Source organism: Protomyctophum bolini (assembly GCF_963924005.1).
Source record: "Protomyctophum bolini genome assembly, chromosome: 4".
NCBI lineage: Eukaryota > Metazoa > Chordata > Actinopteri > Myctophiformes > Myctophidae > Protomyctophum > Protomyctophum bolini.
In genome coordinates, this window is record NC_137865.1 from 11290640 (window position 1) to 11307662 (window position 17023).

Below are 17023 nucleotides of genomic sequence, written 5' to 3' on the forward strand. Positions count from 1 at the left end.
GAGTAGAATATTCTTTTTTATTTTAGCTTTAAATTAAATGACATGGTTCATTAAATACATTTTTCAGCCACACATCTGAGTAAGGTACATTTACTCAAGTACTGTACTTTTTCTTCTTTTTTCTGTATTTTTCCGTAATTTCTGTAATTTTCTGTACTTTATAATGAACTATTATACTTTTACTCCACTACAATTATTTGAAAACTTTACTATTTTCTTTGTAGACTACAACAGTGTGCGCTACAACACATATAGTACATCAACCACAATCTACATTTCAGACATTTGAAAATAGCTGTTCTGTGTCGATGCGACACATTGTGACTGTGAGCTTGTAGATCTGCAATTTTCAAAAGATTTTTTATACATTTTTACATTTGCAAACTTGTGAAATGGGACCTTAGTCTACTATCTACATTTGGTACATTTTTATACCAATGCTTACTCAAGTAAATGTTGTATTCCATACTTATACTTACAGAGTATTGCAGTATTAATACTTTTACTTAAGAGTACTTTTTCCACCACTGCTGAACAACTGTATAGTGAACAGAAGACATGGTAAACAGCATTAGCAGACAGATAATAGTAAACAGTAGACATGTTGAAATGAAATGCTGTGCCGGTTGACGCTGGCAGCCCTTTAGTTGGCGATGGACGGATGAGAAACATTTTGGTCTCATTCCATTCTTCTTATGTATGTCTTTCCCAATCCCTGCTCTGTTGCCGTGCCAACACTCTTCTGCCCCAAACCACAGACTTGTTGGACGAACAGATATAGTTGACGAGGCCGCCATCTTGAGGCGATGTAAAGAACCGCAGGTTTCTTTACGCTCATCAATAAAGCATTGATAAAATAGAATTGATTGATTGAATCCTTTTGGGTCCTATATGTAGTCAATTCATAAAACATAACATAAATAATAATAACCAGATTCAATATCATTACAAAATATACAAAATATAAAACACTATATGTATATACACATTACACAGTAGAAAAAAAGACTCCTGAAAGGTGGATTTTCAGGCCTGTTTTAAAAGAAGCCAGTATACTGATCCACTTTCTTTTGAGGGATGGGTGTTGAAGCTGATAATCTTTTATCTTTCCCCACTCTGCCTTTCACTCAGGGGAATCAAACCATTGATCTTCTCTGGACACAACTTTCTCCCTTCTTACTTCCCTAACAGGCCGTTGCTACAGTTCCCTGCTGCATGTATGAACTAACTGTATAGTGTCACGGAAACTTGACATCACTTGACAACTTGACATCAGCACATGAAACAAACAGTGATGCCGACATTGCTCTGTCCCTCCAGATGTGAACGAATGCGAGGCTCGGCCGTGTCAGAATGGAGGACACTGCACTGACCTGGACGGAGACTTTAACTGCCGCTGCCCCTCCCCCTACGTGGGCAAACACTGCCAACTGCGTGAGTAGAGTAGAAACCTTTTAAAGTAGTTATCATGAATCATGTATAAACTAAGAACGTAACAGTGGAGTATCTATGTAAACTATACATACTATACAATATTATAAATATTATGCATGTGTACTATAAAGTGATATGCATTTTATGTAGTGCTGTCTACGTAACAAGCTATACGTCTGTTTAAAATACTATCTAAGTCTACATAAAGTGCTATCTAAAGGGCTAGGCTAGGGCAAGTGCTACGGGCCATGGTGGAGTCTGAAGAGGTGGGTTTTCAGACTACGGCGGAAGATTGGGAGTGAGGCTGCAGTTCTGACTGTGATGGGAAGTGCATTCCATAGTTTTGGAGCCAGAAGGGAGAAGAGTTTGGGACGTGTGGAGCGTTGTCCCGGTGTTTTTAGTGAAGGTACCTCCAGCTTCCCTGCTTTGGCTGATCTGAGTGCGCAGGAGGGTTTGTAGGGTACGATCATACTTGTGAGATATGGGGGAGCCATGCCTTTGGTTGCTTTGAATGCCAGCATCAGAGTTTTGTATTCTGTGCGGGCAGCGACCGGGAGCCAATGGAGGGAGCGGAGAAGGGAGGAGACGTGTATTTTGGCTGGTTGAAGACCAAGCGAGCTGCGGCATTTTGCGGCACACACACTCACTCACTCACTCACTCACTCACTCACTCACTCACTCACACACACACACACACACACACACACACACTCACTAACCGTACATTTTTAACGAAGGAACTCAAGGCAGACAGCCATGTGTCTTTGGCCACTGACCGTGTTTTCACAGAAATGGATCCGCGACCCACAGATTGGTTCTGACCCACTGTTTGGGAAACAGTCCTGTAGGTTATATTTCTTCGTTGTCAGGAGGAAACCACCTAACTCTTTTTTCCCCCCTCATAAATCAGTGCTGTTGAACACCCTTTATGTCTGTGTGTTGGTTAAAAAATATTGAACCAATAGCAAGTATTAAAAAGCACTTTGGACAAAACCTCTCAACTTCATTGGGCCCGCAAACTGTCTCGTAAAGCAGCTAACTCCACCACCTCTCCCCCTCATGCAAGTGGCAATTTGATGAGGCAGTATTACATTGTTTTAAAACACACAGTATACGTTTTTATTTTATTCTATTTCCTGAAAAATGAAAAATAAATTAGTTCTCCCCGACAGCAGAGATATTCAGATTCCTGCCCTCCCCACCTCTCTTGTGCGCTCTCTCTGCCTTTCGCTCTGGTCGACTCCTCAAACAGCCCTGCTCACTTTGAGGAGGAAGCAAAGAAGCTCCACCAGTGGTGTGAGGAGCACTACCTTCAGCTGAATGTGAAGGAGACCAAGGAGCTCCTCATAAGCCCTCGGAGGAGCGATGACCTCCACCCTATTCCGCAGCTGACATTGGGTGGGGAGGGAGAGTGTGGAGAGGGTCGTCGCAGCTACGAATATCTTGGGACCACTATTGACAGTGGGATTACCATACATATCGTTGCTGTCCGGAGGAAACCTCATAACTCAATTTTTGAGGTTTTTTATTTTTTTGTGTATTGTTTCGAATTTTGAACCAATGGAAAGTAGTAAAAAAAAAAGCATTGGACAAAACCTCTTAACTCCATTGGACCCTCAAACTGTCTGCTAAATCAGCTAACTCCACCACCTCTATCCTTCTCATGCAAGTAATTGACAATATCTAATGTCACAACACCAACTTTGATGAGGCAGTATTGCATTGTTTAAAAAATATATGGTCATTTCCTTAAAAAAAAAAAAATCCTGAAAAATGAACATTTTGGAGTTATGATGTTTCTATTGGACAGCAGAGATATGTAAAAACCCAACCACTTGGTCACACTTCTCCAAAATGGAACCACAGTAGGGAAACCACAGAAAATATGAAAATTGTTCGCCATTGTCTCCCCACCAGAACTCCAACAGTCAGACAGATTTAAGTACTTTTGTCTGCGCTAGAGTGCAACATTTATTTATTTTTTACGTTCAAAGGCCTCGCATTTCGCTTCAGCCATGATGTTTGATCTCAGATCTAAACTCTTGCCTCCCTCTTGTCTCCCTACATCTCCATCTCCTTTCAGGTTGCATTTCTCTGATGGGCATGGAGGGTGGAGGTATCGCTGAGGCTCAGATCAGTACGTCGTCCATCCAGTATCGCATGCTGGGCCTCCAGCGCTGGGGCCCGGAGCTGGCCAGGCTGAACAACAAGGGCCTGGTGAACGCCTGGACAGCTGCCTCGCACGACAGGAACCCCTGGATCGAGGTCAGAAAGAATGCTGGGGGTGGAATTATATATAAATGGGGTCTTGCCCTGAAAATTTATTTTCAGGGCAAGACCCCGTACCACTGCGTACCAGCGTACCAGGCCCCCAGCCTGGTACGCTAGTCAAAATAATAAAATATGGCCCTTGAGGAAAATTAATTGGGGAACCCTGACATAGACCCTATATACTTATTGATTGCATTGTACTTGGTGTGTTCTTTTTCAACACCAAACCCCATCGCCAAAACCACCAAACCCCATCGCCAAAAATATCAGAACTACAAGCTCACAATGTTGTTACGTTGCGACACGTTGGGGGGAATCATTCGCCAAGATCGTCTATTTTTGGCAAATGTTCCCCCTAGAATAGGGATAAAAGTATAAAGTAACAAGTTATTTTCAATCTGTCATAATGGAAACAGATATTCTCTCCAGTTTTTTTTCCTGACATGCTGTATTTTAGGGGGAAATATTTACATATAATCTGTAAAATATGCCATAGATGTAAGGTTCTACAAAGTAACAATGTAATTCAGGGGGTGCCGTGGATCAAAACGTTATTTACAGGGGTGCCCTGAGCCAAAGATGTTTGGAAACCACTGGTGTAGAGAGGCAGGAAGTTGAGCGAGGGCAGACAAAAGACATGCAAAACAAACGGGGCTCCAGCAGGAATTGACTATGTGGTCGATTGATCAACATCCTATGAAATGGAACCGTGACTGACTGGTGTCCCTGTATGTCTGTGGTCTCAGGTAAACATAGTGCCGTGACTGACTGACTGACTGGTGTCCCTGTATGTCTGTGGTCTCAGATCAACGTGCAGAGGAAGATGCGTTTCACGGGCATCGTGACGCAGGGCGCCAGCTGCATGGGCTCCGCCGAATTCATCAAAGCCTTCAAAGTGGCCTCTAGCCTGGACGGCAAAACGTACACCATGTACCGAACAGATGACCAGAGGAAGGACCATGTGAGTCTACTATACTACACCACAACAATACACAGCTCTACAAGATTGGACCATACATTACTGTAATTGCTGTCGGGCCTGTCTAGAAAAACAAATACCATAACCGGGTTGTTACAAAACACAGTCCAGCTAGCGTCTCTAGCATAACACTGAACCACATCACAGAACAACACAATACAACAGCTAGAACAGGCAGGGTTGGATTTGCTGGGAAATATGACTCTGCTTTTGATGGTCATTCAATTTATTTTTAATCACTTTATTTTTTGTCTCTGCTTCTGCTCAGATTGAATGAAACACACACATTTCCTTTTGGGAAATGTGTGTATTTATTAACATAATTTTTATTATGTTAATAATAATAGACATGGCCAAAGCATTTCCGGGGGTCCCCAGCCAAAAACGTTGAGAACCCCTGTATTATGTTATAAAATTGGACACTTCACACCCAGGCACAGAGCCACGTATGATTGTCGTTTCGTGGCAATGGCATTGTCACAGTCACTCCGGGATATGGGATATATGAACCGCAGATGGGGCCGTCCCTGAAACTGTACAGTGACAGGCCACATTAAGGCGAGGAACAGAGACCGTTTACCATTTTACCGTTTATTCTTTCCATAGCAGGGCAACCTGTTCAATTGTAAATATTGTAATCTCTTATATATCTCATATAAAAATATGAAATAGCTATACGCTCTCCCTTCCTTTCTCCTGTTTGTTCGCTCGCTCTATCTTTCTCTCTCCCTCTCCCTGACAGGCAAGTGCGTACAGTTAAAAAAAATATGTGTGTGTTTGTTTGGGGATCCAATGGTAATTAGTCCGACATGTGGGAACAGAGACTAGCGCTCGAACATGCGCTGCTCCCGTGCTTGGGGTTATGTTTAGGTTAGGGTTTGAGGTAGGTTGTCGGTCTAATGACTGTTGGACCCTGTGTTTGTGTGTGTGTGTGTGTGTGTGTGTGTGTGTATGTGTGTGTGTGTGTGTGAGAGAGAGAGAGAGAGATGGAAAGAGAGGTAGAATGACATGTGTATCCTATATTAAAATTACTGTGTGAGTTGAAGTTGGGTCAACGGACGTAAACGTAACATGCACTGATGTCAGACACAACAGAAACCGTTGTCTAACAACACAGATTTGGGGGTTATGAATGAGGTCGTGCACATCATCATCATCATCACCACCTTTATTTATTCTTGGAAATACAGTTGATTTTAAATGTAGCCGAGGTTACAATTCACAAATACAGTCAAAGAAATACACCAACACAACATTATAAATCAGGATACAATAACAAAAGAACTTAAATGCAGAACAACCAGTAAAATAAATCAATTGAAGCAGGAGCAATCACGGTGAAAAATGTTCTGGAGCATCCCTTTGATGAACATTGAAACAGTGTTTTACATTAATGGTCGAACAGACTGTATTTACCGTGGATTTTGATAAATTTAAAGTATGCTCTTTCTCTAGGTGTTTTTAGCAAATGTCAACAACGATGGAACCAAGACCAACCTGTTTGACCCTCCCATCATCGCCCAGTATATCCGTGTCATCCCAGTGATTTGCCGCAAAGCTTGCACTCTGCGAATGGAGCTGGTTGGCTGTGAGCTCAACGGTAAATACACACACACAATGACGAAGAATGTTTGTCGACTAGCTTTTTTCACTGAAGAAAACGACGGCACAGTGTGGAAAATTGTCCCTTCACCATTCACCATCACTTTTTTCACTTTCTAGCTGTTTAGTGCCCTCCCCAAAGGTGGTGCCCTGTGCTAGTGCTACATCACCTGCAGTCTTTCCATTAAACCGGGACATCCCTCCTGTGCCTGCTTCCGATCGGTAAACGTGGCCAATTGTGTTTGTTGGAGCGCCCGGGCCAACCTTCCACTTTCCATGGTAGTGGTGGTGGGCAGTAACTTTACCCTGCCTGCACCACCCAGACACCCTTATGAAGTAGTTTTGTACACTATAAGCAGTAAGCACTGATCATAACTCATACAGAATGTTGGAACACATACAACAATGTCAGATTATATCTCACACAATCCGCACGCACGTGTGCACACACACACACACACACACACACACACACACACACACACACACACACACACACATACACACACACTTACACAATCCTCTGTTAGCCAAAAGTACCGTCGGGTCATTTATAAACAATGGATCCATATGGATGCATTGGAAACATTGGCACAGACACGCAGGGTGCAAAGCAATAGGAGTTTTCTTGGAAACCGCAAAATCCACATTTGTCATACCATCATCGAGTGTTGTCACGCATGCCAGTTGAGCCAAGATAATATTTGGTTTCTTTCTTCTCTTCTGCAACAAAACATCGATTGATCTCTCTGTTGGCTTTCATCTGACGCCAGTGTGTATCTGCTGCCAGCGCTCTGTCTTCATTACAAACACCCATGTTCCTCTCTTTTCTGTTAATGTTTGTCAGAAAGCGTGGAATATTTTGTCTCTTTGGCTTTGGGCATGCATCCATGTGTCTATCTCTGGTGTGGACATCACACTTTTATTTTGACATATTTGTTGTACTGTATGTTTGTCTCTGTTTGACGTGGACATGCCTGCGAATGTTTAAGCCAAATTCTTGTGTTGTAATGTGTGAGTCAGCTTTTGGCGCTTTGAACCTTAAAGACAGTAACTCTGACTTCGATCAACCATCATGTATGGGAGTTTAAAGCCTTATATAAACTCTGTTGTGGCAGATAGCCGATCTGCATTCTGCAAGCTCAACGCACTGCATCGTTGTGATGTGTTGTGAGCTTGTAGATCTTTATCAATATCCAGCCTTTATCCAGCCAATATCCAGCCTTTTGTCATGTTCTCATGAAAAAACAAACAAAAAACAAAAAAACTGAACTTATTCGTTTGCTTGGAATGCATGGAATTGTGGACTAAATCTAAATAGTCTACATTTTGAGAGGCTAAATCACTTAGAATGTTGGTCTGTGGCTCACATGCCGAATATATAATGGGCCTTGATATGAGCAGGGTTGAAAAGCACTGATCTAGGTAACCAGCTGGTGGAGACCTTGGCCCGGTTCCTGGCTCCACATTTCTGTGCATGGTTGATGGTTCACGTCTTTTTCCATTGCATGCACTGCTTCTCTATCTCACTGCATGTCTGGCTGTCTCTGTGCTTCTTCACGTTGCTGCAGCTAGGGTTAGCTGCATAAAAACAGATACAATATCGCTTCTATGCATAGCATAGTATAATAAAGTTAAAGTCATGTTTATTTGTGGATGTGTCAACCTACCTGACCTAGAGAAAGGTTCATGTAACTCTACTGTATCTTCCTTAATTTGCCTACCTCAGCGTATCATCCCAGTATAGGCCAATACATGCACCATCCTACGCCTGAACTTATCTTTAGAAAGGCTATAACTACGCATATCGAAATTACTACAAATTCACTTCATTCCGAACTTCTGATGGCCGGTCTCAGAACCTTTTTTCAGAACTCGTGATGTGCTGACTCTCCGAACAATAGTTCTGCCTGCTTAGAGTTCATCCGAGGTTATTCAGGTAGTTTATAGTTTAAACGGCTGGCACCTTGGTCTTCCATTTCCTCACATAACATCCCTGTATTTGTTCACATCACTAGCTTCAGCTGCTTGCATGTCCCCATGTCTCTCGTCTCACCTCAGCGGTGTATTCGAACACGGCAGGTTGTTCCGAGCCCCTCGGTGTGAAGTCTCGCCTGGTAACGGACCACCAGCTCTCTGCCTCCAGCACGTTCCGTACGTGGGGCATCGATGCGTTCACGTGGCACGCCCACTATGCCCGCCTGGACAAACAGGGAAAGACCAACGCCTGGACCGCTGCCACGAATGACCGCTCTGAGTGGCTGCAGGTAGGGAAGACACTGTACTAAACATGACGAAATTATCTTCTGTTATTGTGAGAAGTATAATGGCTCTAAAATGTTTATCTTGCTCTGTGTTTGTTAATTCTACGTGTGCAGGTGGACCTGAGACGTCCTAAGAGAATCTCAGGCATCATCACCCAGGGAGCCAAGGACTTTGGCAACATTCAGTTTGTCAGTGCCTTCAAGGTGGCCCATAGTGACGATGGACAGTCCTGGACTATAGTCAAAGACTCCACCACCAGGACAGACAAGGTCAGTTCAGAACATCAGTAGTATCTTCTATAAAGGACGGCAGTTTCTTTACATATGGCTTAATGGTTCGGTTATGGTGCCATTTCCCGAAATAATAGGGCAGCCAGGATGGTTGTCAAAAGGCTGTTAGTGGATTTTACAGTAAGTAGAAAGAAGTAAGCATAGGGGAGTCAAGTAAAAAATTAGACGCATCATCCGAAACCCATCGCGTTAACAATGATGCTGTGGAATTCTTTTGTCATATTGGCCAGAGGGTTGTTCAAAAGTTTGATGTAATGTTTCGAATTAAGTTGCTGTTTTGCTTTTGTGATATATTGCTCCCTAGACAGCACTACAACAGCACCCCCTTTTTCCACTGGGCGGATAATAATATCATCATTTTTAGATAAATCATCAAGTGCAATATGTTCTCTATGAAGAGATTAGTATTGTAGACGACATACCTATTTAGACAGTACATTTTAGACAGTACACTCAACTGGTCCCTACTGAGGTTAACTTTACTACTGCTGAGGATAGTACTGTTTCTTCGGCTGGTCCCTCAGGCTTGTCTGTCTCGTTGTTTACCGTGGAGTCGTGCGTTGCTGCTGCTGCTGCTTAATCATTTAATAACACAAGGTTTCTGCCCATCACTGCAGAGTATAGGGGTTTAAATCATCCGCTATGTATCTGTGCATCTTGGCAAGACCTTCCAACGGCCGTGTTGGAGGCAGGGAAGCCAGACCTTATTATTAGTGTTCAGCAGTGAGAAGGGACAGTAGAATAAAGAAAAGATCTGAGGCAGAAGGAAAAGCTATTAGTTTACTTTTCAGGTGACGTATTCATTTCTTCATCTGGAAGCAATCCGATTGACATTTGGCTCGTATCAGTCTTTGGTAAATATGTAACAATTCATCCAACTATGAATTTAAATGCCAGATGTGCAGTCAGTGCACCTGTGTCCAGTGAAAGTAACCAAAACAGAGGGATTGGATTTAGGATTTGTATCCTCAATTCATGTCAGAAGGAAAACCACTCATAAACTCATATATTTTTATGAAGAATAACATCTAAATCACACCGAATTCAGTGAATGTTCAGACATATTACTAACCTACAGTACAGAGTTGAAACCTCACATCTAACTGGCTCTCATTAACAACTACTCTACACATTACACTTTATTGTTTTTAATTGTTATTATTTCAAAACATACAAAAATTACATAATTTTTCTCAGTCATTTCATAAAGAAATAAAATTAATTCCATAAATTACAAAACTAATGTTTAAGAAGTAGTAAAAGTAGCAGACCTGCAGCTAGCTCACACCTTGTAGAACTTGTAGATGTGCTATTTTCACTAGTTTTGGTCCCGGGCAAATGTCTAATTTCTCTTTTGAGTGTTGAGCTAAAATGTTTGGTAGCCACTACTGCTCTAGTAGTCACTCCCAAGCCTCAACCTAGCATTAATTAACTTTAAAACTTAGATTTTGTTTTGTAACGTTTTGAGTTTTGACACTTTGTTCTGATTGGCTCGTCTCAACCCCAGATCTTCATGGGTAACTCCGACAACAACGTGCACAAGATCAACGTGTTCGAGACGCCCGTCTACGGCCGCTACGTGCGCGTGCTGCCGTGGGCGTGGCACGACCGCATCACCCTGCGAGTGGAGCTGCTGGGCTGTGACGAGTAGACCTCCCCCCACCACCCCAACCCCAACCCCACCTCTACCTCCTCACAGCCAGTGGTGGGAAAGGTACTCACATGTTTTACTGGAGTTAAAAGTATCAATGCCGCAATGTAGAAATACTCTTTTTACAAGTGAAAGTTGTAAAAATTTAAAAATTCTAATTTAACTGGAGTAAAAGTACATGGTATTCGTATCGACATGTACTTAAAGTACCAAAAGTAGAACGTGCTCGACACTGCTCGCTATATGCGTCCCATTTCACGAGTTTTCGAATGTATACAAATATTTTGGAAAATATCAGATCTACAAGCTCACAATGCGTCACATCGGGACGCATTGTGAGTTGCTATTTTCGAATGGCCAAAATGTATATAGGACTGAGGTGGTTAATGTATGTTTTGTAATAATAATAATCGAAATCTAACCACAGTAACTAAAGTTTTCAAATAATTGTAGTGGAGTAAAAGTACAATATTTGCCTCTGAGATTTTGTGGAGTGTAGAAGTGAAAGTATTAGAATTGGGAAATACTCCAGTAAAGTAAAAGTACCTCAAAACTGTACTCAAGTACAGTACTTGAGTAAATGTACTTAGTTACTTTCCACCACTGCCTTTACCCGTCACCTCTCCTTCCTCACCTTCTATTCCTTCTCCTCTTCTGACTGAGCCACACCTGCACTGCCTTGCCCTCGGCCCTAGGGGGCAGCAACCACCACCACCAGCAGCACTCCCAACAACCCTGGATGGATGGGTCAGATTCCTCTAATCTCTGGCTCCATGGCCCGTGGTTGAGTTGATCTAATCTCTGGCTCCATGGCCCGTGGTTGAGTTGATCTCACACACTTCCTCCTTTGATTCATTTCTTCGTTTTCCAAACAGATGTCTGACCGAATAAATCATAATATTAGATCATAACATTCGCATTGTTAGTCCAATTTGGCTTTAATGGTTCTGCAATCGCTTTGAGGGGAGAAAAGACCCATGCAGTCGTCGTTTGTCATGACGGATCTTTCATAATTGTCAGTGGGGGGGGAAAACAAAGTTGTATTTTATTTATATTGATCTTGTCTATTTGATAGAATAATAATACTATATCTCCAAATCTATGATCACTTGAAAGGCGAGAGGAAGTGTGTAATTGTTTTCCATCCAAACAGCCTGGGTCATCATATTTCAATCATATACATCTGGGTCATCATATTTCAATCATATACATCAGCCGGTCGTCGCGCAAGAGTGGGTCACGACTCGCACAACACTCCCTCAGGGTCACGAACTTGGAGCAGTTTGCTTAGTGGAATGGGCGTGGTGGTATTGTTGGATTAGGACTCGATGGAGAAGGTCAACCAGAACCAGTTGTGAAGTGCTATATGGTCAGGGGTCAGGGGATAGGGGTGATGTGGGTAACGAGAGTACTGCTGTGTCAGCTGGTGCTTGTATGGACTCTGACCCTGAACCACTTCTACCTGGGCAAACCCAGACCTCAAAGACTGAGAGGGGAGCTCCTCTACCAAGCTAACGCACGCTTATACATTTTATGTCCACTTTCAGAGACAATAGGAATTCCTTGCTTTTAGGGTTGGTGTGGTCTGTTTCCGTTCATGGAAAACATGGGCGGGTGCTGCCAGCACTATACATTGTATACAAGGTTTTCCACATTTCACGAAGAGCTTTTACTGTATGTTTATTGTATATTAGAAATAAGATAAATGGAAAATAATCACATGACAAATTCAGTTCAGGCCTGAGTGTGACCCGGCCTTTTGGAATGCTAACTAATCACTCCGAAACTTTGCCTCCATATCGCCACAATTCAGATAAATAACTATGATGTAACAAAAGAATATTGCTTTGACGGCAGGCATGTGTGTTCTATAAAGATCTGCTAGTCTGCAAGTAATATATTTAAGAATACTAACTATTCATGTATTGTGTACATAACTGAATAAAACTAAATGCTAAATTAATTTATCAAAGTAAACACGTTTGTGTAATAATTGCCCATAATCGTACGAACACATAGTTTACTGGTCATCGATAAAATACCCATTCCATACATAGACTATTAAAATATTGTCAAAAATCAATTTCACAATGTTAACGATTGCTGATTAGATTAATTCCATTATATTTCATTATACAATGGGTCATTGTCAACAACAAGCATGCCATGAGAGATTCTGTCATAAACGTGATTTTGTGAAAAAGAAAAATTGAGAAATAATCATTTTAAATAATAGGTTTAGCTATTCCCTCAGATAATGAGTTTAAGTGTATCTCCTTAAGGCACTATCACTGTGTTAAAGGGATCTGATGCAGGTTTGGACAATAACAAAACAAGGATTATGGGAAATTGTTTTGATCATTAACAAAAAAAAAAAAAAAACTGCTGCCATTTCACAAACACAAATCATTACTAATACGAGGGAAAAGTAGCTATAAGTAGAAATATCTTTTGAGAAAAATGATTTAGGTTGTGTTTCTATACCTTGTAAACAGAGAAGAGAAAAGTATGAATATTGATGGATGCCTGGCCTCAGGTCAGATCGTACTGGCACTGGACACGCTACTGAAACACACACACGCGCCGCACACTGAGGTGTGCCTTCCCTTTTCTCTTTGTGGCACTTTTTAATTATAGATTTTTCTTTAATATACAGTATATATTTTTTGTGTTTTGTGTTTTTGACATTTTAAATATTGTGAAACCAAAAGGGTATTTTACGCAGGAGAACAATAGTAAATCTAGTTGTTTTGTTCATTCATAGATCGATTCATAGAGGAATGGCAAAGATGATCTAATGGAGCTTAGCGTTGTTAGCAGCATTTGTATATACTGTACTCTTTTACTGTACAATGATTTGTTCACATGACTTAATAATGTTAATGAAGAGGGGGGGGTTTTTTTCAAAATGAGAGGATTTGAGGAGTAACAAAAATGGTAACGGTTATCGTAAAGAAGTAGTTCACTCAAAAAAATAATAATTGGATTTTCGATGACAAGAATATGGAGACTGTTTGTTTCTCCTACGGAGACTCCGCCAGTCATCAAATGATTGGCTTAGGTCCTTAGGAATATGACCAAAAACCTAAAACAATTCATTTTTGGGGTGAACTACTCCTTTAAGTCTGTGGCAGTCAACAAGAAGACAGATTTACTGGCTGGGATGTCTCATGTAAAGAAATGAAGAACGTTTTTAATGATGAATGATTCACTTAATCGTAATGATGTTCTCCTCACCTTGGATATGGTATTTTATTTTGGAAAATAACTCTTCACATGTTTTGCCACAGTCTCCAATGTTCTACACAAGGGTCTAATGTTATGCATCTGCATTGAACCTGCATTACAGTTGAACAAGGCTTTGGAAATCAAATTACTTTTTTTTTTTTACTGCTGTACTGAATGGACAGCAAGTCACAAATCTGACATGTGGGCTCCATTTTCGTCACCGCTAAACCCCTTATCCCTAAACGTTTTTTTCTACAAGCTCACAATGTGTCAATGTAGATTGGCTAGTTGAACTATTCAAAAATGTTGTTCAAAATAGTAAAAGAAAAAGGCAAAGAAGTTTAATAAGGGGTTTAGCGGTGATGAAAATGGAGCCCATAATGTTTTTCTCTCTCCCCTTAACTCATGTTGTCATCCTTATATCGACTTCCATTAATTCAAAGTTATGGGCTTATGTGCAATATGATACTGTATTAGTTTTTGTTTTGTTTTTTATAAGAAAAGAATATTAATTCAATAGCATTACAATGTGAATTGTTGCAGGAGCTTGCATGTGGACATGGTAGTGCCATGGAGAGATGGTAGTAGTGGTTGAATAGTGTCAAACACTGTACATTACTTAACAATGCCACGGGAAGTTCCCCCAAAAAAACATTTGCCGTGTTTATCTTGCGTCTGCATGCATTGTATTCGCCACCACCTCTCAGAAGCAGAGTATATCATTTGTGTTGCTTTAACGGGTATACATTTCTGTTTTCCAGCGTGAAATGTGATCCCTACTCGACTAACCCTCGTCCTTCTTACACACTGACAGCAGTTAGTGCTGTTTGGATTTGTAGGACTATAGGATTGTTGACTTAGGTGTTGTTTTGTTCACCAAGGTTCACGTTTCCTAGAGATTCAGTCTCCTTGTTCAGGTATTCTATGATTAAAGATGTGTTTTTATTGGATAATAATATCATAGTTTGACCTTTGACCATATGATGGCTTTGATTTGATGTTTTTTATTTTCTTTATTTTCTTAACATTGTGTTTTCTTAAGACGACTTCTTTATGTTTGGCCTTTGTATCTGAAAAATAATAAATAAAATTTTAAATATACACAGCCGTTATTATGACTGATCCACACCGATCCTTCTACTCTGTGTCGGAGAGAGAGAGAGCAACGGCCATGGTCCTTTCATAGGAGGATAAAAGAGAGGGATGAAGGATCCATCCAGTAAATAATTCAAATGCAGGCGTTCTGAGTTAAAGATGGTATAAATCCGAAGGTTTAATTCATTGTGGCCATTTTCAATATAAAAGGGGATCAAAAATGCAGGGTATTGTGTTATAATTCCTCCTGTTTAGCATTTATACCCCCGGGGCCTTAATATGTGCTGGTAGAGGCTAGTGACTCCAGTCCTCTTCTGTGGTAGACAACCTTCTGGAAATATTCCTTTCTCTGTGGGGATGCAAGTGAAGGTGAACCTCACAGATAATGCTATGGAGATGAATTCATAGGAGCAGGGTGAATGGAGATTGAATCCTTATGATGTTTAGCAATTCACTGACTTATTATGCAAGGCAACCCCAACACCATCTGGTTGAAAATACCAGCGTGTGGTTAATTTTAAGACGACAGCACTTAAGTCCTTGACCAGAGAGCAAGGGGGCTTGCCCAGGACTCACTGGAGAATGAGATTTGCTGTATTCATGTACATGTAGGCACCAACCAAAACCATCTTCATCCTATTACTTTCCCCAAAACAAAACAATTTGTGGATGCAAATTCAGGATGTGACACCCGCATGTGGGGATTGAAATAATTATGACTTCCTGACGTCTCCTTTCACTGCGGTGAAGCTTTCTTTTTTCTGCAGTTCCGAAAGTAATGAGAAATAGAGCTGCCAAGGGTTGATTCAGGGGTTCAAGCCAACGCGGACTGTAATAAGATGAAAGCTGTCAGTAGTCAGTAGAGACCATAGAGTCTAGAGTAGACCTTCCATTTATTTCCAATGTGCCAGGTCATGCCCTTTTCCAAGCATCACCTCCAACTGTTAGAGAAATGTGGGTTACCCTAACCCCAGAGAGAGAGAACTCGAGAAACTACCCTAACCCATTTTATATAAAACATCCCTTTTTGGTTTGCAACTGATGGTGCCCCCTATTGGGCAATTTCAAATTAAATGTACACACAGTTCAACAGTGTTGAAACGGATCCTATGAGTTCTGTAATGATCAGGCGAAGAAATATGTAATTCAATCATTTGTGTTACGCACTACGCAGCAGTCATCTTTTGCATTTGTAGTGCCCTCAACTGGCCGGTTTGAATTGAAGTTTCAGGGTTCAGGTCCTTACATCCTGCACGTTTTGGCAAGGTTAGCACAACAGTTGTCTATGTGCAGACTAGAGTCACTCCCCTTTGAGATTGGTCAGTATATTCAAAACTAAATAAGATATCAACAGATATCAAACAATTAAATGGCAGAAAGTCTACACGAGAAACTTTAGTAGTTCTTGAGGCATATTTGTAGAGTGATAATGTATATCTGTAGCAAGACTTGTGTAAATGGAACTACCATAACTGACTTTTGTAATAAAAAACAATACTAATATCACATAAATAAGACTAGGCCTTTCCCCAGCTGACCCCAGTTCGAATTCAAGCCAGGGCACTTTACAGCTGCGACTGTCTTGTCTAAATGAAACGGAAATGCCAACAAGACATAAAAAAAGAGAAGAAAATAAAATTGGCCCTTAATTATATTGCTCCCATCAGGCCGATTGGGTTCACATGTTGCAATTTGCAAGTGATGCACATAACATCCAATCATTGGTCAAAATGTTATGTCTCGATCATTTACCATCTCACGGAAATTTACAAAACCGCTGCAGGACAAAAAATAAAATAAACCAGCACAAAAACAAATGGGTTTCAGCCCTTTGGGCTTGAATCTCATAATGGCCGCTGTGGTTTACTGGGCGTCTTCCACACACAATCCACCACCCACAGAAAATACAGGCTCTGTCCAAATAGTGGGTGGGTTAGTCATGCTCAACGTGTATTTAAACAGCAAATACCAGACTATTAAAATATTGTAGGTAATAAGACACATACTGTACTTGGCTTAAAACACTGATATTGGTTAAAAATATGGAGCTTCAATTTTGGAGGGTTTCTTCTTCTTCCTTTCTTTTCTTTTTTTTGTAAATGTAGCTGAAATGTTACATAGTCATTTATCTTATATTATCTAATCTCCCTGAGAACTAAATGTTCAACGGTATTAATTCAAAAGGACAGCACAGTCAGCTCACATCTC

The 17023-nt window shown here is 41.0% G+C and overlaps 1 protein-coding gene across 4 annotated transcripts in view; it reads left to right on the forward strand.

Moving 5' to 3' along the window:
• mfge8b (milk fat globule EGF and factor V/VIII domain containing b) overlaps nucleotides 1-14821 on the forward strand; it is a 39115-nt gene extending 24294 nt beyond the window's left edge. For 2 of the 4 annotated variants that reach the window (XM_080762600.1, XM_080762602.1), the window contains 7 exons: nucleotides 1321-1434; nucleotides 3518-3699; nucleotides 4511-4666; nucleotides 6140-6284; nucleotides 8348-8553; nucleotides 8665-8820; nucleotides 10349-14821. In XM_080762600.1, the coding sequence (XP_080618726.1) occupies nucleotides 1321-1434; nucleotides 3518-3699; nucleotides 4511-4666; nucleotides 6140-6284; nucleotides 8348-8553; nucleotides 8665-8820; nucleotides 10349-10492 (1103 nt within the window). In that variant the 3' untranslated portion in view covers nucleotides 10493-14821. The remainder of the gene's footprint in view (nucleotides 1-1320; nucleotides 1435-3517; nucleotides 3700-4510; nucleotides 4667-6139; nucleotides 6285-8347; nucleotides 8554-8664; nucleotides 8821-10348) is intronic. The other 2 variants (XM_080762601.1, XM_080762603.1) reach the window with 1 other exon arrangement.
• The last annotated feature ends 2202 nt before the right edge of the window (nucleotides 14822-17023 follow it).